Genomic DNA, 21,872 nt, shown 5'->3' with positions numbered 1-21,872 from the left:
GGACTCCCGCCCTTTCACCCCGCCAGCCACCCAGCGTCACCCTACCGGGGACCAGAGGAGAGGTGGCCGCGTCTCGCCGGGCCCAGCTGCTGCGGCCGCGCCCCAAGCCCTGGTGGAGGGGTGGAGGGTTGGGGACCGGCTGTGCCCGGTGCAGGGGAGGGGCCAGGCGGCGTCCGCGCTCGCGCGCTGGATTCAGAGCGCGCGCCTGTGTGCGCACGCACATGTCAGTGCGCGCGGGCGATGGGACGGGCGCGCCCTCGTGCACGCTCCCGCCGTCCCCTCCCGCCGCGTCCCCTGGGGACGTCCCCGCTGCCCAGCGCGCGGCCCCGCCAGTTCCGGGGAGGAACCAGGCTGCGCCGGCCCCTCCGCCCGGTTCATAAGGAGCAGTCCGCGGCCGCCACCACCGCCACCGTCACTGCCGCGGCTCCGTCCCGCGCTCCGCCCGTCCGCTCGCCCGCCCGCGCCGGGGCCATGGCCGGCCCCTGCCGCCCAGCCCTCCTCGGTAAGAACTTGGGGACCCCGTAGGGAGGGCCGAGGAGGGTCCCTGGGTGCAAAGGGGGAAAGCCGATCTGAGCCTGGTTTGGCGGCGTTGCGCCCCGGCAGGAACTTCGGGGGGCGCTGGGGTTGCTCCTTTGCCTCCGGCCGATCTTTCCATTAGAACCACTTCGGAGTTTGTCTGGCCCGAGAGATCGGGGTGCAAAGACACCGGGGGCCCCCACCTTCAACCCCCAGGCGGATGCTTTCGCTGTGGAGCACAGAGGGGTGCGGGAGGGGTCCCCACGTGCGGGGTCCCCGGGAAAGACGGGTTGCGGGGTTCGCGCCCGGGCCCGGGCCTGCACTTGACTTCTGGGGACTTCTGTCCCCGCCCCGCCCCGCCCCGCCCCGGGGGCCTAACGGTCGCCCAGCCCCGGGACAGCGCGTTGCCAGCGCGACCAGGCAGCCAAAAACGGGGGAGGGTGTTACCCCAACCCCGGGGCCCCATCCGCCCTCACGCGGGCGGCGGGTGGCAGGTGGCCGCCGGCGCCCCCGCGCTCGCTGGGCGGCGGGACAGCTGCGGAAGTTTGCCCGGCTGTCACCGGGGCTGGGGTGGGGACCCGCAGAACTTTCTCCAAACTTGGTCCCCGTCCGGTGGCGCGGAGCCGGAGCCGCTCCTCCGGGGCGGTGGCCCGAGTGTGCCCCGGGCGAGAGCCGGGGCCTGGCGCGTTCGCCGCGACGGAGGGGGCTCGCGTGTGATTTTGAGAAGGACGCTGTGGGGATCCAGCCGCAGGACCTCCTTTAGAAAGAGGCACAAAGTGTCCCCCCAACAAAAACATCAGCAGAAGCTTTGTACCCGGCCGGCCCGGCCAGCCAGGAATGAAAACCACATGTGCCCGTGGCCGCTGCTCTCGGCTCCTGTTTGGTTTTCTTCCAAGTCCCAGATGGAGACAGCGTGGCCGGCAGCTTGGGGGTGTCATGGGAGAGCGGCTGGCCCGGGAGGCAGGGGACCCGGTGCAAGGAGCCGTCCCAGGGGCTGGGGACCGGCCACAGGGATTTGGGGGCTGGCTCCGTGTCCCCTGGGACTGGCCTTGGGAACAGCTGGGGACAAGTGGCTTTTGTCCTGTTGTGGTCTGTCCCCCCCAAAGGGGGAAGTGGAGGAAGGCTAGCCCTGCGTGTGACCTCACTGCTGGAAGAAAGCCAGGCGCCAGGGCGGGAGCCTCAGTTTACCCTAGCTGGGAGGGCTAGGGTTGGGGGAGGGGAGGTCCTGCTCTCGGGCACTCAGGGGAACCCCGTGGCCACCGCCCCCACACCCCAGCCATGGGCACAGTGACGACCCAGGGTTCCCCCCAGGGGGTGGATCTGGGGCCACGGCCACCATGAGTCACCACAGGAAGTGAGTCACGGGAGACCTCCCCTCCTCCAGTCCCTTCCCTCGCTCGGACACCCCATTCGGACTCCTGAGATTATGGGGGGTCTTCGTCATTTCCCTGTGCTCCCCAGTAAGCGGAGGCTGGGTGTCTCATTTGGGCCTTCCTCAGCACCCCTCTTTGCCCCCTTCTGTGTCTTTGTTTGCCCAATTCTTTTCCTCTCTCTGCTGCTCCCTTGCCTCTTCTCCAGGTCCGCACCCTGTCCCTCCCCCTCTGGTCACGGGCAAAGCAGGTCTTCATGTCTATAGCCCTTTCTGGGTGACTTGAGGGCCCCCCAGACCTGCCCTTGGGGGGTGTCCTCCTGATCAGCAGGAACACAGGACACCCCTTTGCGCCCCCGCGCCCCCCCCAAAACCACAGACGATTCCTATTCCTGGGAGGGGGGATCCTGGGGTGAAAGGTCACCTGTGTCCCAGAACCGGTGTTATTGTGTCATTGGGTCCCCCGACCCGGGGAGGGGACAGGAGAGGAGGCACCTGTGAGGCTGTACGTGGGAAAGGCCTGAATAGCTGCTCCCGAATCCCCCTCTCCTTCTCTGCCCTTCCCTTTCCTTTCTTTCTGGAGCCAATTCTGGAGCCTGAACTCAGGGCCTTGTCCTTGGAACTTTCCCACTCAAGGCCAGTGCTCTACCACTTGAGCCACAGCTCCACTCCTGGCTTTTTTCATCGGAGATAAGAATCTCACAAGCTTTCCTGCCCCTGCTGGCTTCAAACTGCAACCCTCACATCTCAGTCTCCTGACAGCTAGGATGACAGCTGTGACCCTGTTCACTCTTCTTAGTTTCTGAAATAAGTCCTGGCTGGACTTGAACTTGTGATTCTGCTGGCTTGGCTTTCTGAGGGCTGGGATTATAGGTGTGCATCACTACACCTGGTCACATGAGTTCTGCCTTTGAGATAGACACAGTGCAAGCGTGTGTGTGTGTGTGTGTGTGTGTGTGTGTGTGTGTGTGAAGCCCACAGCCCTCGAAGGCACCCCTTTGGGTGCCTTTGTCCTTGACCCCTCTCCCACTCTGTTGCAGTGTTGTGCATGGTGCTGAGACTGTGGGGGGCTGCAGCCTACAAGACAGGAGGTGAGTCTGCAGGGAGCACTTGCACCCCACCCGAAGGCTGGGGTAAGGGGTCCTCCCGGCACCCCTCGGCCCCGCCCCCACCTCCCCTAGGTCCCCGCCCCCACCCTCCTCACCTGGTCTTCCCTGCAGGCTGTGCCAAGTGGTGTCCTCCACACTCCACGTGCCTCAATGCCACCACCTGCCGATGTGAGCCGGGATTCACTTCCGGGGAGGAGCCCATCATCACCAGCCCAGATGGAAGCTGCGACGGTACGGAGGATGGAGGGGGGAGCGGCTGGAGAGGATCTAGCCCCTGGGGAGTGGGAGACATGGGTCACAGTTGGGGGGGGGGTCTCAGCCTCAGCCTTAAGACCATCACTGAAGGCAGAGAAACAAAGAGGAGAAGCAAGAAATCAATGTGTGCGGCTTCCTCTGGAGGGAGGACTTGGGTCGCCTGGAGTCTGTGTGCACCCATCTGCCCTCAGGACTAGGAGAGGGAGATGCTAAGCCTCCAGCACATCCCTACCCTGTCACTGTCCCCTATGTCACCCTGAGAATTCAGAGGAGCAACTGACTGATGAGCCTTCAGGAATGGCTTGCTCCAGGTGCAGCCCGATTCTTTTCAATAGCTGGATCCGCCCCAGTGCTAGGAGGTCAGGGAGGTTCTCTTTCCTGAGAGAACTCACACCTTTGGGAGATGACCTTTGACCTGTGTGTTACAGACATCAATGAGTGTGCACCGCCTTTGAGGACGTCCTGTGGGAAGTTTGCCGACTGTCAGAACACAGAAGGGAGCTATTACTGCCTGTGCAGCCCAGGATATGCACTCCTTTCTGGGGGAAAAAAATTCCATAATGAGAGTGAGAACACGTGTCAAGGTGAGTTCCCACCTCCCCATGACCAAGGAATGGCTGTGAACTCAGTACCTGGGAGTGCAGAGTAGGCGTGCGTGCGTGCACCCGCACTGGTTGGCAGGGCAGTGCCCCATCCTGACTACTGTGTGTACCTGAGGGTCAGGCTGACTATCCAGAAAGCACTGCTCAGCTGGGCATGGTGGTGAGTGCTTGTAATCCCAGCACTCGGATGGGCAAGGCAAGGTGACTCCGTATTCCAAGCCAGGCTGGGGTAGCTGCATAGGGGACAAAACAATCAGCTCAGGTGACAGAGTACTTGCCTAGCAAGTATGAGGACCTGGGTTCAATCCCCACTGCTGTCAAATGAAAGACATGTTTGATGTGTGACATGTAATAATAATCATTGTGATTTTTTTTAAAAAAAGAAGGAAGGAGGGCTGGGAATGTGGCTTAGCGGTAGAGTGCTCACCTAGCATGCATAAAGCCCTGGGTTCGATTCCCCAGCACCACATATATAGAAAATGGCCAGAAGTGGCGCTGTGGCTCAAGTGGCAGAGTGCTAGCCTTGAGCAAAAAGAAGCCAGGGACAGTGCTCAGGCCCTGAGCCCAAGCAGCAGGACTGGCAGAAAAAAGAAAGAAAGAAAAAAAAAAAAAGAAGAAGGAAGGATTGGGGAGGAGGAACCCTAGCTTTTAAAGGTAAAAATAAAAGCAGAAGGTCAGGGGTGTTGCCTTGTCGAGGGAGTGGTTTAGGGAGGGGGCATCACTTTGTGGCTTAGTGCTTGCCTAGCATGTACTTAGCCTGGAGTTCCATCCCCAGAACAGAAAAACAATGTAACCTCACCATTCGTCCATTGTGTGACCTGACAAATTAATTTATCTGTTGGTGCCTCAGCTTACCTGCCTGTAAAAGGGGAGTGACAGGACACAGCACAGCTGGGAAGGCTCTAGTAGTGATGGAATTTTGTACTTTTTTTTTATTTTTTGCCAGTCCTGGGTCTTGGACTCAGGGCCTGAGCACTGTCTCTGACTTCTTTTTGTTCAAGGCTAGCACTCTACCACTTGAGCCACAGCGCCACTTCTGGCCGTTTTATGTATATGTGGTGCTGGGGACTTGAACCCATGGCTTCATGTATATGAGGAAAGCACTCTTGCCACTAGGCCATATCTCCAGCCGCTAGTTTTGCTTTTGTGGTGTGATTTATGCACTTGTCAGGAAAGGGCGCTATCACCAGGCCACGCCTCCTACCGCGGAGCCACGCCCTACCACTAATCCCTATGTAGCCCAGCCACACTAACGCCTATCCCTGAAACCACACTTCCAACCACTGGGCCTTGCCCCCAACCGCTGGGCCAAAGGCCTGTGCATTGAGCCACCTGTCAATCACCGAGCCATGGTGCTGCCAGTGGGCCAACTTAACAATGAGCAGCACCCTGTTGTGGAACCATGCCTCCTACAGTCTGCCTCAACCAGTAAGCCACCCGCTCCCAGGCCACTCCATTGAAGCACCTGTAGAGTACCCTGGGCAGCCATGAGAGAGTCTGGGCTGTTTCTGTTAGTGTCCCAGGGCCGGAGGACACGCCCACCTGGGGTCACCCATCTGTGCCTGGCTGGCCCCTCTGCTCCTTACCCGACGACAGTCCTCCAATGTCTGGTCACTTATCCCAACCCCAACTCTCAGAATCCTTCATCAAGGGTCATTTGGGAAGTTCAGATGCTCCACTTGCCAATTTGCATCTCATTTGCAAAAACCAAAAGCTGGGGCTGCATTCAGGTCCTTGCACTGTGACTGTCCTCTCCTGGAGGTCAGGGATCACCAGGGTGCCACCTGCCCCTATGGGGCCCACACAGGCTCAGCCTCGCCTGGAACCCTCTCTGACTCCCCCACCTCGATAGACGCTGGGCCTCAGCCTGGAGACTCAGGATAAAGGAGGCCCGTCCCCCTACCAGTCCTCCCAGGAAGTGTCTTCCAGCACCCCTTCTCAGCTTCTGGGCCTCTGTACAGCTCCTGGTTAAGTGATCATGGCCTCCCAGAGGGCCCCAGGAGGTGGTGGGCAGGTGACATTGATCCACACACCAGAGCTGGGGGAGGACAAGGCTGCAGTCTGGACCATAGAGCAAGAGGAAGAAAAGGAAACTGTCACCTGGGACCCCGTCCCTGGCCTGTCCTCCTGAGGGCATTGGCCAGAATCCCACGGGCCACTGGGATGGAAGCTAGACCAACTCATGGAGTCCCCAATGGAAATGAGAAACAAGTGACAGAATCCACCACTCCTCTAATAACACAGGCCTTGACCATCCTGGCCTTGTTGGATCGTGGCTGTAACCCTCTGCCCTGTCTTCATCCACGGAAAGGCATCCTACCCTGCCCAGCTGCTGTGAGCCCTACTGTGGGAGGGAGGCTTCCTGCCTGACATCTGCCCTTTCAGTCTCTGTCCCCTGCCGCACACCCCAGGACATCTGGGTAGGACTGGCTCATGGTTCCAGTGGACAAAAGAGTTGTCCTGCCAAGTCCCTGGAACACTGGAGCCCTCAGCCATTTTCCTACAATGGAATCAGGACAAAGGTCGCTATTGGGAGCCAGGAGGGCCCTGGTGCTTCAGGCCGCTGCATTTGTCCTCACTGGCTTCCCATGAGGCCCAGCAGGTCTTTGCTCCCTATGCACAGGCTGGAACCCAGGCACTGACACCCCTGCCTCAGCTGGCTGCAGAGGAGATCACATCTGCTAGCAAGATCACAGGACAGCTCCATGGGAGTGAGAGCTCAAAGACCACCACAGTGCCTCCCAGATGCTTGATAGCAGGAGACAGGCAGACCCCCAACCTAGAGTCTGCTGCAGCTGCTGGCGCTCTTTCCCTGTTCTCTCTTTGCCCAGATGTGGGTGATTGAGAGTGGCCCAGGAGTCTGTAGGGACCCCAAGAGGCCCCCAGCGCTGCACAGGAGCAGGGTTGGAGCTCAGGCAGGTCACCAGCTCATCACCATCGGGCTGTGCCAAGGACTCAGATGCCAGAAAGGCCTCGCCACAGGACAGGGTGGGGGCGCCTTCCCTGCCAGCCCAGGAAAGAGCACATCCTTCCATTTCTGAGAAGTGGACTTCAGCCATGGCTAGGAAAGGAGCAAGCGTGCGACCATCAGCAAGTCCAGCCCGGGGGACTCGGTTTCCCTCCTGGCATCACCTGTGCATAGAGGGCCATGCCCCCTGCCATGCCCAAGTTGCCAGGACCGCTTTACTGGCTGGGGTGGTGACGCACCAGCAACGGAGAAATGGGGGCGATGACCGAGTCGGGTCTGACCCTCCGGCCTTGCCCGCAGATGTGAACGAATGCACCTCCGGCCACAACCGCTGCCACAACTCCACCCATTGCCTCAACAAAGCCGGCGGCTACCAGTGCCGCTGCCGACCGGGCTGGAGGCCGATCCCGGGATCCCCAGACGGCCCGCCGGACACCCAGTGTGAAGGTCCGCAGCTGGGAGACTCCGCACTCTGGGGATCTGACAGGACCACGCCCACCGCTTAGCCGCGCCCACCGCTTAGCCACGCCCGCCACAACCACGCCCATTAGCTACACGCGTCCAAGCCTCGCCACGCCCACGACTCGATGCCCCATGCTTAGCCACGCCCCCTCATCTAACCGCGCCCCGCTTGGCCCTGGGGCGCCCTGTCTTGGTGTGAAGTCCTCCCTCCTGAGGGAGGAGCCCGGCACCTGCGGGCCGACGGGGAGATCGCGGGACCCGGGCCGCTCCTTGCTAACAGGACGCATTGCAGACCTTGCACAGCCCGCGCCCGGGCACCTGCGGCCCACGGCGCCTGCACTAGCTTCCGTCCGGAGGACTCCGCCTTCGGCCCTGGGGCGCCGCAGGGGGGTGGGGGATAGATTCCGACGGGGCCGGGACAGGGTCTGAGCCCTTCCTGTCCTCCCCAGACGTGGACGAGTGCCGCCTCAGACTGCACGAGTGCCACAGCTCCACCACCTGCATCAACACCGTGGGGTCCTACAAGTGCCGCTGTTCCCCGGGCTGGGAGCCGCTGCCGGGGCACACCCGGGATGCAAAGAATCCTGAGTGCCAAGGTACCCGAGACCCGCCCCCCCAGCCCCCGACTCCCTCTTCTGCACGCAACACCCGCCTCAGCTCACCGTAACCCTGTTCTGTCCCGTGCAGGGATCGACTTCCCCACCTGGACGGCGCCCCCCGGAATCCACAGCCCGGTGAGGGGGGCAAGTGGAGTCGGTATGGGGTGAGGCCCCTCCGCCGCCGCCCCATGCACCCCGCACTAGGCCGGGCTCTCTGAGCGCTCCCCTCTGCCCCCCAGGCTCTTGACGCCTTCTTTGAGGAAGTGCAGAATCTGACCAGAGACTTCAGGCCACAATCACCCCAGGACACATCAGACACCATCCAGGTGGGCAGCACGCAGGGACTTGGGGTCAGGGGAGGCGTGGGGGTACCACTGCCAGCAACCAAACAGAGCCCATTATACACTCTTCAACCACACACTGGCAGTACGTTGGTGGAGCATTCCACCTGGGGAGGGCCTGGTGGCACACACCTGTAATCCCAGCTATTCAGGAGGCTGAGATGTGAGGATTGTGGTTTGACATGATAGGATGTGAGACTCATCTCCAGTTTACTACCAAAAAGTTACAAGTGGAGCTGTGGCTCGGGCCTTGAGCGGAAACGCCCAGTGAGAGTATGAGGTCCTGAGTTCAAGGAAAAACTCATTTTCTGGCACCCAATGGCTCAGGCGACCTGGGTGACTGGTGCTGATGTGGACAGAGGCCCAAGGTCTTCACACAGCCCTGTGACCCAGTAGCTTAGCTGCTGTCACCTGCCACCCACCCTCAGAAACTCATCAAGGCCCTGGATGGACTGCTCCAGGCACCTGGGGACATGGAGAAGCTGGAGCCCCCTTCCCAGCACCGCCTTGCCACCCAGCTGCTGGTGGGCATGGAAGGTACCCTGAGGACCTTGGCCCAGTCACTGCCTGAAGGTTCTTTCAACTATACCTCCAGTTCCAGCACGGGTGAGACTTCATGCAGCCTAGTCACATCCTAGGCTGCATTAGGGTTTTTTTGGGGGGGCGGGGGGAGGTCGGTTGTGGAGCTTGAACTCAGGGCCTGGGCGCTGTCCCTGAGCCTCTTTGTGCTCAAGACTAGTGCTCTACCACTTGAGCCACAGCGCCACTTTTGGTTTTTAAGTGGCTAACTGAAGATGAGGGTCTCATGGGAACTTCTCTGCCCAGCTGGTTTTGAATCTCCATCCTCAGATCTCAGCCTCCTAAGTAGCTAGGATTACAGGTGTGAGCTCCCGGCACATGACCTAGACTCCATTCTTAACCTGGAGTTCCCCCCCCCTCAAGACTCCTCCCCACATCACTGCCCTTCTCTCCTCAGAGTTGTCCCTGATGGTCCAGCCACAGAAGAATGGTGACACCACAATCGGCCATAGCCAGGCACAGATGATGCTAAACTGGGCTATAGCAACTGGAAATGAAACTTCTAGATATGGTAGGGGTCTCCAGATGGAGCCTCTGGGAGAGGGAGAGGAGCAGGGAGGGGCTCCAGGTCACAGTGGCTGAGCTAAGCCTCAACCCCTCTGTCCTAGGAGAGAGGCTGGGTGGAGAATAAGGGGGAGGGGTAAGAGATAAGCCAGCATGTCTGATGTCTGTCCCCAGGCCTTACTGTGGCAGGCATCCTATCCACACCAAACATGAAAAACTTGCTGGCCAATGCCTCCTTAGACCTGGAAGGGAGGCTGGCTGCTTTAGAGAAGACCTACGAGAGCCCTGTCCTGGACGCACAGCTCAGATTTCTCTCCAATGTCAATTCTGTGTTTTTGAGCAACATGAACACAGGGAAACTTGCCTCACCAGTCACCTTCAACTTCTCACACTCCGTGAGTCTGGTAGGGAGGGGACATGGGCCTAGATGTTCAACTCTAAAGTCAATGTGAACAGGGTCCTTTCACCCTTCCTGTCCCTACCTCCACCCAATCTGACTCAGGACACTGGCACTTGCTGGGGCACTGCATGGGCTGCTCTTTCTCTGTATAAATCAATTCTTTATCTACTTCCTGTCTTTGTTCAGGTGCCACCTTCTCACAAGGCTGTCCAGTCTCTCTCTCTTTCTCTCTCTCTCCCCTCCCCCTCTCCCTTTCTCTTTCTGTCTCTCTCATGCTGGTACTGGATACTGAACTCAGTGCCTTGAACTCTCACTTTGCTTTTTCACTCAAGGCTGAGGCTCTACCACTTGAGCCATAGCTAAACTTTTATGGATTTTTTTTTTTTGTGATTAATTGGAGATGTTAGACTTTCCTGCCAGGGCTGGATTTAACTGTGATCTTTAGCTCTCAACCTCCCGAGGAGCTAGGATTACAGGTGTGAGCTGCCAGTGTTTTGCTAGGTAGATTTCTTTAGTTTGAAAAGTAGTCTTCCTCCGGCTCAGCTCAAATCCTAGAGCTAAGGCTGGGGCACCAAGCCAACCTGTCTGATCGCCCCTGTCTGCCCACAGCGAGAGATGCCTGGGCCTCGGGAGGAGGTCATCTGTGCTTTCTGGAAAGGGGAGGATGGCAACAGGAGTGGACACTGGTCCACGGAAGGCTGCGAGGTGCTGGGCACAAAGGATGGCATGACCACATGCCAGTGCCATCATCTGAGCAGCTTTGCGATTCTCATGGCCCACTATCACATCCAGGTGAGCAAGGGGTGCCTCTGCTCAAGGGCACCCTGTGGAGGCACACTCAAGTGTTCCCACCCCCTTCCTGGTGAGGGGGCAGGAAATCGGTGCAGCTAGTCTGTGTGCCAGGAAAGGGCCACGGAAAAGGAACCCCGTCTGGGGTGAGGGAACCCGGTCTGGGGTGAGGGGACCCGGCCTTAGGGCATACTGCCCACTGCCTCCTGTTTGTTCCCACTCTTCCCCTAGGACCCGAGGCTGGAACTGATCACGAAGGTGGGGCTGTCGCTGTCACTCATCTGCTTGCTGCTCTGCATCTTCACTTTCCTGCTGGTTCGCTCCATCCAGAGCTCCCGCACCACCGTGCACCTGCACCTGTGCCTCTGCCTTTTCCTGGGCTCGGCCATATTCCTGGTGGGCGTGGAGAACAATGGGGACGGCGAGGTGAGACCCTGCCTGCTGCCTTCCTAGCACTACCCAGGCCTGGAGGCTTGTGGCCCCGCCCACCCGGGGCCTCCAGGTGGGGTTTGGTGCCCTGGGCACCCAGCCCTGCGCTCCCTGGCAAGGCCCCGCCCCTCCTCGAAGTCAACACAGGGTTGGCGCAGCCCGCTTTGGCCCGCCCTCCCTGACGAGGCCCCGCCCCTTCCCCCGCAGGTGGGGACGCGCTGCCGCCTGGTGGCCGGGCTGCTGCACTACTTCTTCTTGGCCGCCTTCTGCTGGATGAGCCTGGAGGGCCTGGAGCTCTACTTCCTGGTGGTGCACGTGTTCCACGGTCAGGGCCTGCGCACCCGCTGGCAGTGCCTGCTGGGGTACGGCGTGCCGCTGCTCGTCGTGGTTGTGTCGGCCGCCGTCTACAGCGAGGGCTACGGCCGCCCTACCTAGTGAGTAGAGGGTGTGGGGTGAGGACCAGAGCAGGGTGCTGGGGACCCCAGGTCTGACTCCATCTCCCACTCCCACTCCTTTCAGCTGTTGGCTGAGCCTGGAGTGGGGCTTCCTCTGGAGCTTTGTGGGGCCCCTGGCCTTTATCATCCTGGTGAGCCTGGGGAAGGGGCCATGGACCCTTCCATCCCCACACCCCTCTCCACGCTGACCCCTCCTGTCTCCCCACGCCCCTCTCCACGCTCACACTTCTGTCTCCCCTTGCCCCTCTCCACGCTGACCCTTCCTGACCCCTCCCATCCCCCCGTGCCTCTCCCCATGCTGACCCCTCTCGCCCCCCCACCCCCAAGTGCAACGCGGTCATCTTCGTGATCACCGTGTGGAAGCTCACGCAGAAGTTCTCGGAGATCAACCCCGACACAAAGCGGCTGCGGAAGGCGCGCGTGCTCACGGTCACGGCTATTGCGCAGCTCTTTGTGCTGGGCAGCACATGGGGCTTCGGCCTGTTCCTCTTCGACCCGCACAGCTCGGCGCTGTCCTACGTGTTCACGCTGCTCAACTGCCTGCAGGGACTCTTCCTCTTCCTACTGCTCTGCCTGCTCAACAAGAAGGTGTGGCGCCGGCCTGGGGGTGGGGGAGCCCCGGGCCACTTGGGCCCTGCCCGGCCTGACCTGTCTCATGTCCTGACCCCGGTCCTGCGGCAGGTGCGGGAGGAGTACCGCAGGTGGGCCTCCGCCCTGGTGGGGGGCAAGTACTCAGCGTTCAGCTCTTCCCACTCGTCCAGCACCGGCACCAGCCAGCAGACCCGGGTAAGAGCAGCCCGGCCAGCCTGGGGTGGGGGGGTGGGAGGGATGGCGGGGCCTCATGGCTTGCTGTCTCCTCTGCAGGCCCTGAGGTCTTCCGAGTCGGGATGTGAAACCTTGGGCAGGGCCCGGCGCAGCAGCCACCCTTTCGGGGACGGGGCCCAGGGCTGCGGACCACAATGGGGAGAGTGAGGCCCACGCTTTTAGACTTTTTAAGCTAGGACTCAAGCCACTGAGGCTCACGGTACGAGGCCGCGGCCTCCTGCATGGAAGGCGTGGACGTCGCGTGTGTTTTTGTCTGTGGAACCCTTTCTATGTTGTATGTTGTAAATATTAAATATTACTGGTACACTCGTGGCCTGGCTCATTGGTGAGGTGTGGACACGGAGGACGAAGAGACAGAGAAAGCAGGGCACAGACCCGGATTTCCATAATAAAAATTTATTCGTACACAAATCTACAGCTTTGCAACAGTAAAAAGAGTAGCGGTGCGGCGCATGCGTGTGCACGAGGCCAGGGGAGCCGGGGCCAGGCTCTTGGAGAGCAGGCCAAGTCCCCGGTGCCACTTCCGTGGTTACCGGCTCTGCTCGACTGCGAAGACAGGGGAGCCAGAGTCAGGGGGTGAGGGGTTCCCGCTGTACCCCCCACCTACCCCCACCCTGCCGGCCTCGCACTCACTGTATGTGGAGATGTCTATCTCTTCCGGCAGCTCCGCCACGTTCACCTCGAAGCGGTCTTGCACGTCGTTGAGGATCTTGGCGTCATTCTCGTCTGACACGAAGGTGACAGCCAAGCCTTTGGTGCCGAAGCGGCCGGCGCGGGCCACCTGCGGGACAGGGCAGGCGGGGTGAGGGTGCAGGGGCCGGTGGGGCCCAGGCGCAGTTAGGGCGCTCTCGGGACATCGGGACACTCACGCGGTGCAGATAGGTGTCCGAGTCCTCGGGCATGTCGTAGTTGAACACGATGTTGACGCGCTCGATGTCCATGCCACGGCCGAACAGGTTGGTGGCCACGAGGATCCGGCGCTGGAAGTCTTTGAACTGCTGATAGCGGGACAGGCTGTGGGGAGGGCGGGTGCGCGTGAGCGGGCCCGTGAGGCGGCGGGGTGGGGCACGGGGCAGGGCAGGGCACTCACCGCTCCTCCTGCGCCATGCCCCGGTGGATGGCGATGGCCGGGAAGTTCTGCTCCACCAGGAGCTGCGCCAGCGCCATGCAGCGCTGCACCGACTTCACGAAGATCACCACCTGTAGGTGGGTGGGACAGCGGCCATCAGCCCCATGGCACGCACACGCCGGAGCAGCACTGGGCGGGCCCAGGGGGTGTGTGGGGCGTGACCTGGTTAAACTCCAGCACGTCCAGCAGGTCGAAGAGCTTGCGGTTCTTCTCGCTGTCCTTGAGCTTCACATAGTACTGCTGCAGCCCATGCAGCGTGAGCTTCGTCTCGTCATCCACAAACACCTCCATAGGCTGTGTGGGGAGAAGCAGGGATGGTGGGGCTCACTGGAGCGCCGGGCCGCGTGCAGAGGCCCGGGAGGCGGTGGGGACCGGTACTCACGTCCTGCATGAACTTCCTGCACACGGGCCGGATCTCCTTGCTCAGGGTGGCGCTGAACATCATGCACTGCTTCTCATGTGGCGTGAGCCGGAAGATCTCCTGCACGTCCCGCCGCATGTCTGCGTGCGGGCCAAGAAGCGCGCGCGGGGGTGAGCGGCGGCACGCCCCCGCGCCCCTTCCCACCCTGCGCCAGGGAGCGGTGGCCACGTGCCGGGCACGGCGGGCGCGGGAGGAGCCGCGGTCCACTTACGCCGCCAGCGGCCAGCGCGGAGCAGCCGTGCCGGGGCGCCTCGAGCCGAGCCGCGCTTCGGGCTGGGGAGCCTGAGGCAGAGACAGCTGGCGTGAGCACGGCTGCGCCCTGGCCCTGTGCCCGGGCCCCCTGACCCCCAGCCCGGAGGGGCGCACCCCGCAGGCGGCCAGGCCTGGAGCCAGCCTCCCGCGCCCACCCAGGGCCCCGTGCTCCACTCAGCTGGGTGACAAGTGACAACCCCTGGGGCAGAGCTGAAGCCCTGAGCGGACCCGTGCCTGGGCCACCCCAACAGCCCAGCAATGCCCGGGGCTCGGACACCCACCCAGCTGCTCCAGCATCTTGTCACACTCGTCCAGCACGAAGTGCTTCACGTTCCTCAGGTTGAGGGTCCGGTTCCGCACGAGTGCCAGGATCCGGCCTGGCGTCCCCACCACCACGTGCGGGCAGTTCTTCTTCAGCACTTCCTCATCCTTCTTGATGGAGAGGCCGCCAAAGAACACGGACACCTGTGGGTCCAGAGAGAGCTGCTCACCATCCACGAGAGCCAGCCTGGGTGGCTTGGATGGCATCGGGCCAGCAGCCCCTGAGGACCTCCACCCGCCCAGTCTCTGGGGACCCAGGCAGGCCTGGGAGTGAATCGGGTGCATGAGTGAGCCCAGCCCCTGGGAGCCATGCATAATTCAGCAGGCTTTTAAGGCGCATAAAACCACCACAAACCTCGAAGGCAGTGGCAGGAGCCAAGCCTGGTAAATGGTGCGGGTTGGTTGGGGCAGCGGCTGCAGGCTCACCTTGACGCTGGGCATGTACTTGGAGAAGCGCTCATACTCCTTGCTGATCTGGAAGGCCAGTTCTCTCGTGTGGCACATAACCAGCACTACCACCTGGGGAGAGGAGGGGCCATCAGGCAGGGTCCCACCAACGGCACCCATCTGCCTACGCTAGCCCACTGTGGCACCTGCTCACTTCCCCGGGCTTGTCTGGCCCTCCTGGCCCCCACTGTCCTTGCCCCAACCATCCAGCAACAGAGGAGTATGCAAAGGTGTGCAGAGCTCGCGGGACAGGAGCCCTGCGAGAGAAGTGATACAAATGGTCTCCAGGGTGCCCCTCCTTTCCACGGCGCCCGCTGAGGGCCCAGGCCCAGGTACACACCTGGCTGCTGATGGGCTCAATCTGCTGCAGGGTGGCCAGCACGAACACGGCCGTCTTGCCCATCCCGGACTTGGCCTGGCACAGGACATCCATGCCCAGGATGGCCTGCGGGATGCACTCGTGCTGCACTGGGGGAGAAAGGGTAAGTGAGGGGCTCCCCGCAGGATGCAGCCAAGGACGGGAGCAGTAGGCCCAGATGGGGTGTACCTTCCGATGGGTGCTCAAAGCCGCAGTCCACGATGGCTCTGAGCAGCTCAGGCTTCAGCAGGAAGTCCCGGAAGCCCGAGCTGTGGATGGACACGTAGGAGCCCTTGACATCCTTCTTGGGGGGAGCAGGGGTGCTCTCTGGAGGGGCCTGGGGCTCTTCATCTTCCTCATAATCCAAAAGCTCATTCTCCACATCCTGCTCTGCCATGTTCCTGGCGATGCAAGACCAAAGCAGGGGTAAGGCTGAGAGGCAGAGTTCGCCAGCATGCAGGCTCCAGGTGGAAGCACAGTACACCACAGCTTCCACACTGCCAGCCTCAGCACATGGGCCTGGCTCTGCACAAATGCACCCCCTCTCTTCAAGCTCAGTCCTGACCAACCTCCCGGGACCACGCCCACGAGAGCCTCAAGGCCTGCCTGGGGTAGGACCAGAGACCCAAGGGTGTTGAACAAGACCCCCAGGAACACAGCTTCTTCCTCAAGCCAGCTTCGGTCTCTGACTGGAAGTGTCAAGGGCAGTCTCTTCTCTCAGCCTGCAACCCCTCCTCCTTCCATCCAGGTCTATCTGGCCACTTGTCACCCAAGTGGCCACACAGTCCCCACACTGCCATCACCAATCTCTTCTTATCTTGCTATAAAATTCATCAAAACAGACCAGGCATGGTAGATCACTCATTTAGTATCAGCTACTCAGAAGGCAGAAGAGCTTAGGATTGTGGTTAGAGGCTAGATGGGGTAAAAAGTCATCAAAATTCCATTTCAACCAATAAACTAGGTGTATGTCACATAAACAAAGATTATGGTCCAGGCAAAACATGAGACCTTATTTGAAAACTAAATAAAGCAAAAAGGGCTAGGGGCATGGCTCAAGTGATAATAGCACTGTCTAGCAACTGTAAGGCCACAAGTTCAAACCCCAGTACTCCAACAAAAAGCTAGACACCATGAGACCTTTATCTAATTAGCCATCAAAAACTGGAAGTGGAATACTGGCTCAAGTGGCAGAGCACCAGCCTTGATGAGCAAAAAGTCCGAGAGACTATGTTGAAAATGAACTATATAATTGGTGGGAAGGGGTACAAGGGACAACTGGGAGAGCACACGGTGGGGGTGGGGGTGTGATGTTGTCTACAAAGAAATGTGCTCTTTTACCTACCTCATGTAACTGTAGCCCTCTATACATCACCTTTGTAATAACAAAGAGCCTAAGGAACAGCTCTTGGGTTCTTGATTTCACACTTTAGCACACACACACACACACACACACTCATTCTCTTTTGCACCCGCTAACCATGCCTGACACTCAGCACTTATGTACTCCTGTCTCTCGATTTCCATGTTCAGGTACTTCATATAAATACCATCATACAGCTGAAGGCCCTTTTTGGGTCAGGCTTTCTGTCTCCCTTGGCATCCCATTCTTTTTTTTTTTGCCAGTCCTGGGCCTTGGACTCAGGGCCTGAGCACTGTCCCTGGCTTCTTTTTGCTCAAGGCTAGCACTCTGCCACTTGAGCCGCAGCGCCACTTCTGGCCATTTTCTGTATATGTGGTGCTGGGGAATCGAACCGAGGGCTTCATGGATACGAGGCAAGCACTCTTGCCACTAGGCCACATCCCCAGCCCTCTTTTTTTTTTTTTCACTGTCCAAAAATAAATATATTTATTGCCTGATTTATGTAACTAACCCCTCTGTACATCACATTTACAATATTAATTTTAAAAGATGAGGGGAAAAAACAAAACTCACCCCTAGTTTGAATAGCATATAATCAATAAAGAAGTCTTCAAGTCAACACAAAACATTTTTCTGAAAAGGAGTAGAAATCAGAGTAGAGGGTGTCTTAAATCAGATCCTGGACATTCTGAAAAGTTCAGATAGCAAAGACATGTCAAGGGTAAGTGTTAGTAGTTATGGCCATGAGTGGTTTAGCTCTCTGTAAGGTTGGCTTTGCTCCCAGGTTTGTGAATTCTTACCAGGATATGGGGAAAAATAATATTTTACCTTACATTTTTGTTCAATTTGCCCCCTATGGTTCTGTTTTTTTTTGATTGGTTGTGGGGCTTGAAATTGGGCTCGGGCACTGTCCCTGAGCTCTTTTGCTCAAGGCTAGCACTCTATCACTTTGAGCCATAAAGCCACTTCTGCTTTGTTTCTTGTCTGTTCATTTGACATTTGGCATCCCATTCTTGAGGTACACTCCCATGATCAGCGCTTCACTTTTTTATGCCTCAGTAATACTGCATCCTATGTGTGTACCACAGGCTGCTTATTCATCTGACATAATTCCTGCCTGGATTCTACCCACAGCTTCGGCCCTTCCCCTCGCAGTCGGAGGGAGACTACAAAGGCAAATTACATCTGGCTAGCCACACTCCGCCACTGTACATAAAACCTCCCACTCCCACCATGCTCAGAGTGAGCCTGAGTCCCTGCACCCCCCCTCCCCAGGTCCTTCATGATCAGCCTCTAGACTATACTCGGCACCCATGGCCCCTCTGGCCAGGCAGCACCTCAAAGACCACCTTTCTACCCTCCACTTCTTTTAGGTGTCCACTGATCTGGTGTACTGTACTTTAACGTTGCAAACTAAAAAGCACCCCACTAGTCAGGTGCTACCTGTAAACCTAGACACATGGAAGGACATCTGAGGATTGTGGTTCAAAGCCAGCTGGGGCAGAGAACTGAACTTAGAAAAAAGCTGGACTGGAGGTATGCTCAAGCGGTAGAGCACCAGCTTTTGGAAAAAAAAACACAAAAAACTAAGCACACAAGGCCTTAAATTTAAGCCCCAGTATCAGTGTGCATGAGTGCACACACACCCATACCCACAGGGCTGGATCAAGTGGTAGAATGCCTGCCTAGCAGTCATGACACCCAGAGTTTAAACATCAGCACTGCAAGAGTTAAAAAGAAATGTTACTTCATGTGCTAGCTAATGACCAAAAAATTGCTGACAGGTTTTCAGGATGAGTCAATCAGGATCTGCCTAAGAATAATTTATTCCAAAGATGGAGTAGAATGTATGAAAACCAATCAAGTGCTGGTAACTAATTAGGGAGGGCCAAAGTAAGTAGGAAAGTTGAGGGGAGGGAGTACTTTTAAACTGATCCAGGTCACCCTGGGTGTGGAAAGTTTGGCTCTAAACCTGACTGACCAAGAACATAAGAGAAATAGACACATTTAAAATGGACACCAGTGGCTCCCACCTACAATACTACTCAGGAGGCTAAGATTCAGTTTCAAAGCCCCCCATGGGCAAGAAAGTCAGTGACAATCTTCTGTCCAATTAACTACGAAAAAAGAAGTGGAGCTGTGACTCCGAGTTCAAGGCCCAATACCAGCAACACACACTAAAAAGAAAAAGAAAGGAAGACAGACAAGACACCTAGCAGGAGTGTGCCTCATGATACAGCGCTTGATCGATGGGCCACGGGTTCGATAACCCCCGTAAAAATGAGTAAAAATGAAATGCAATGAGGTTGAGCATGCAAACACAAAGGGAGACCAATCGCAGCAGCTCTGTATTGCTCGGCAGACAAATGCAGGGCCTCGGGGTGCAGCTCTCGTCTGCACGAGGCTCGGTGACATCGAGGTGCAATCAGGTCAGGACCTGAGACTGGGCCCGGGTGGCTGAGGTCGCGCTGGTCACTTGCACCGAGTGACTGACAGCTGGGCAGGCCCCGGGTCCTCACCTCTGCGCGCCGCACCCTTTGCTTCCCACGGGGACCCTGACTTCCAAAAGAGGATCGCCATGCCTTAGATCGTGGTAACTCCAAAACCCGGGGCAAGAACCAGGTCAAGCAGGAGTGTAGCCCGGCCCCAAAGTCCGGCGTCGCCCAATTCCTCCCGAAAAAGAATCAGGCCGCCGCCGACTCCGTCCGGATGAAGACGTTTGCCTCCAAAGCCCGGTCGGCGCCCCGCCGCCATGACACCCCCCCGCCGGAAGCGGGCCGGCGCCCGGCGCGCCAACTGCCTGCCGGCCCGCGCCCCGCGCATGCGCCCCGGAGACCAACTGCCGCCGCCGCCGCCGCCGTCGTCTAGCGCCCCGAACGGCCCAACCGCCCCGCCCCCCGTTGTCTCGCGCCCCTCCTTCTCTTCCTCTCTCTCTCCCTCTCCCGCTCAACCCGCGGCGTCTCCCTTCAACTGTCTGGGCCCGGGACCGACGTTCCCGCACCGCGGCCCCGCGCCCGGGACTCGCCGCCTACCTGGTTCCCCGTTCGCCTCCGCGTGCTGCGAGGAGAGCCGCCGGCCTCTGCTTGTGTGTCGCGCGCGTAGACAGGACCTGCCGTGCTTCCGGCCTGCTCAGTTCGACTGCGGCCCAACTCACTGGGCCGTGGGGTTGTCAGTTAAAATAGACCGAAGCGCTGATTGGACTGCGAGGAAAGTGCCGGAAGGCTATAGGTGGAGAGAGGAAACGAGGGTGGGCCTCTCGCTTCAGGTTCTCATTGGTTGATCTAAAAAGTGGGCGCGACCAAATGAGCCAAGGCCGGCTTCAAACCACGCCCTGTCACGTGATCCTGCCCTTAGGGCAACCATATTTAGTGCTGGCACTTGAAGGCCAGTTGTGAACACATGACTTATGCCCCCCCTTTCTCACTTTACTGAATGCTCTGGGTACTGAAAGCTGGGCATCTGGCATCTGGATTGGCATCGGCCCATGGCCAAGGATTCCTCCGCAGCGGAGGCTCGGAAAGAACTTTGAAAAGAGCAGAGAGCTTGATCTACAGATAATACAGATTCGATTTTTCTGTTCCTATAAATAGAATCATGCAACAGACTGGTTTTATTTGTGGGAGGTTTTTTTTTTTTTGCAGGGTTTAGCTGGGTGACAGAGTGCTTTACACCAGACCCTGGGCTCGGTCCCTGGGCCTGACAAAATAAAAACTGAAGCAGGATGGACAGAATAAAATTTAAGTAAAGATAAGGAGCGGTGTGGAACAGAACTGTATTGATCACTGAGGCAAAAAAAAAAAAAAGAATGCTAATCTTGACTTTATCAGGATTTTTTTTCTGTTTACTAAAAAATATTTGAGGGGTACAGGACACTGGGGGTTGAATTCAAGGCCTTCCATTTGCTAGGCAGATGCTGGCACAACAGACTTAGGATCCCAGTCCTCATTTTTATTTTTGTGCTGGTCTAGGGTTGAACTCAGGTCCTGAACGCTGTCTTGAACTTTTTTGCTCAAAACCGGGACTATTCCACTTGAGCTCTACTTCCAGCCTTTCGATGGCTCATTGACTTTCCTGTCCAAGCTGGCTTCTCATCACGATCTTCGGATCTAGCAGCCTCCTGAGTAGCTAGGAGCCACTGGTGCCAGACTCTGGGACTTTTTTTTTTTCTTCTTGCCTGTTCTGGGGCTTGAACTCAGGGCCTGGGCACTGTCCCTGAGCCTCTATTTGCCCAAGGCTAGCACTCTACCACTTGAGCCACAGCACCACTTGTGGCTTTTCTGTTTATGTGGTGCTGAGGAATAGAACTGGGCTTTCTGCATGCTTGGCGAGGACTCTATCACTAAGCCACCTTCCCATTTTGTACTTCCTAAATTTTGTGTTCCAGGCAGGTTTCCTCCCAACTTCACTATAGTCTTGCCCTTACTATACTCCTGATTTGGTTTTGATAAATTTACATATTTAATCCAGGCTGAGTGAAGACAACTCATATTTTTGCTGCCACCAAGTAAAGGGCCAAGAGAGAGAAGGCTAGTCCCACCCGCCCCCTTCTTGCTCAGCCCCGCCTTAAGCAGTTGGACACGTGATTCGCGTGTGTCACGCCTCCTAGGGGGACGAGCCACGCCCATTGAGAGAGCCCCAGCTCTCCACATAGCCACACCCCTGAGCCACGCCCTCGATCCCCAGCTCCCTGTTTCTGGAATATGTGGAGGATTCAGGCCAAGGCTAAATAACTTGGAAAGCTGGGACAAGCCAGTCCCCAGGGAGAGACCGTAGCCCAGGGGAAGCAGGTGGGAGGCGGTAGATCTTGGAGTAATCAGATCGTCTAAAATGAGTTATAGAGAAATCAGAAGCCACCTGAGTCTTGTTCAAAGCTCTGGAAGAAACTGGAAACGCTCCATCATCCTTGCCAGCTATTCGGCCAGGGAGGAGTTTCTACTTTACTAAAACGAACCCCTCACCACCACCACCCCACCACCCCAAAAAAGATCAAATTTTAACGGCACAAAATATCAGAGAGTCCTAAAGTACACCCACCAGCTCAGATCAGCAAATGTTAACATGTGCCGTAGTGGCTTCATTCAATCCTGGTTGTTTCAAAGATCTAGAAGACTTAAAACACACCCACCCCAAAGAGCTAAAAAGACAAAAAGGATGCACGGTAAGGTACCCATGTGTGGGGAGCCAGGGAACAGCTAGAATTTTCTCCTTTTCTCCAGTGTGGTATGGGGAGCAGGTGAAATTGGCCAACCACCTTTCAAGAATGCTTGAGCCTTCATAGAACACTTGAAAATTCTCCTCGTGCTAGGTAGGTGTCAGTGGCTCACGCTGTAATCCTGGTCACTCAGGAGGCTGAGATCTGAGGATCCAGGTTCAAAGGCA

At 58.0% G+C, this 21,872-nt stretch overlaps 2 protein-coding genes across 3 annotated transcripts; one reads left to right on the top strand and one right to left on the bottom strand.

Moving 5' to 3' along the window:
- Nucleotides 1-331: 331 nt before the first annotated feature.
- Adgre5 (adhesion G protein-coupled receptor E5) lies at nt 332-12,508 on the top strand. 2 transcript variants are annotated; one of them, XM_048342356.1, is made up of 18 exons: nt 332-502; nt 2,926-2,976; nt 3,106-3,225; nt 3,678-3,833; nt 7,120-7,266; nt 7,731-7,877; nt 7,969-8,015; nt 8,120-8,206; nt 8,650-8,827; nt 9,198-9,311; nt 9,479-9,699; nt 10,314-10,496; nt 10,725-10,919; nt 11,130-11,356; nt 11,442-11,508; nt 11,705-11,965; nt 12,059-12,163; nt 12,242-12,508. In XM_048342356.1, exons 1-18 carry the CDS (start codon nt 472-474, stop codon nt 12,347-12,349), a joined length of 2,445 nt encoding a protein of 814 aa, XP_048198313.1. In that variant the 5' UTR covers nt 332-471; the 3' UTR covers nt 12,350-12,508. The 2 variants fall into 2 exon arrangements, with proteins under 2 accessions (XP_048198313.1, XP_048198314.1); XM_048342357.1 differs by lacking the exon at nt 7,120-7,266.
- Nucleotides 12,509-12,582: 74 nt separating this feature from the next.
- Ddx39a (DExD-box helicase 39A) lies at nt 12,583-19,631 on the bottom strand. Its single transcript, XM_048342358.1, has 11 exons — nt 19,526-19,631; nt 15,320-15,531; nt 15,113-15,240; nt 14,752-14,844; nt 14,286-14,469; nt 13,714-13,832; nt 13,494-13,625; nt 13,293-13,402; nt 13,072-13,216; nt 12,836-12,983; nt 12,583-12,748 (listed from the first exon to the last, which is right to left on the bottom strand). The coding sequence occupies exons 2-11, from the start codon at nt 15,525-15,527 to the stop codon at nt 12,732-12,734; spliced, it is 1,284 nt and encodes a 427-aa protein (XP_048198315.1). The 5' UTR covers nt 15,528-15,531; nt 19,526-19,631; the 3' UTR covers nt 12,583-12,731.
- Between the last annotated feature and the right edge of the window lie 2,241 nt (nt 19,632-21,872).

The sequence above is a fragment of the Perognathus longimembris genome, chromosome 3 (assembly GCF_023159225.1).
Source record: "Perognathus longimembris pacificus isolate PPM17 chromosome 3, ASM2315922v1, whole genome shotgun sequence".
Lineage (NCBI taxonomy): Eukaryota > Metazoa > Chordata > Mammalia > Rodentia > Heteromyidae > Perognathus > Perognathus longimembris.
Note: the sequence above shows the minus strand (reverse complement) of the source record. Positions and strands in the feature narration are given on the sequence as shown.

Coding starts and splice junctions, on each gene's coding strand:
- Adgre5 (XM_048342356.1), top strand. CDS start 472: ATGGCCGGCCCCTGCCGCCCAGCCCTCCTCG. Junction 503..2,925: donor CTGCCGCCCAGCCCTCCTCG/GTAAGAACTTGG, acceptor ACTCTGTTGCAG/TGTTGTGCATGGTGCTGAGA. Junction 3,226..3,677: donor CCCAGATGGAAGCTGCGACG/GTACGGAGGATG, acceptor TGTGTGTTACAG/ACATCAATGAGTGTGCACCG.
- Ddx39a (XM_048342358.1), bottom strand. CDS start 15,527: ATGGCAGAGCAGGATGTGGAGAATGAGCTTTTGGATTATGAGGAAGAT. Junction 14,470..14,751: donor AGTACATGCCCAGCGTCAAG/GTGAGCCTGCAG, acceptor CTGGACCCACAG/GTGTCCGTGTTCTTTGGCGG. Junction 13,403..13,493: donor ACGTGCTGGAGTTTAACCAG/GTCACGCCCCAC, acceptor ACCCACCTACAG/GTGGTGATCTTCGTGAAGTC.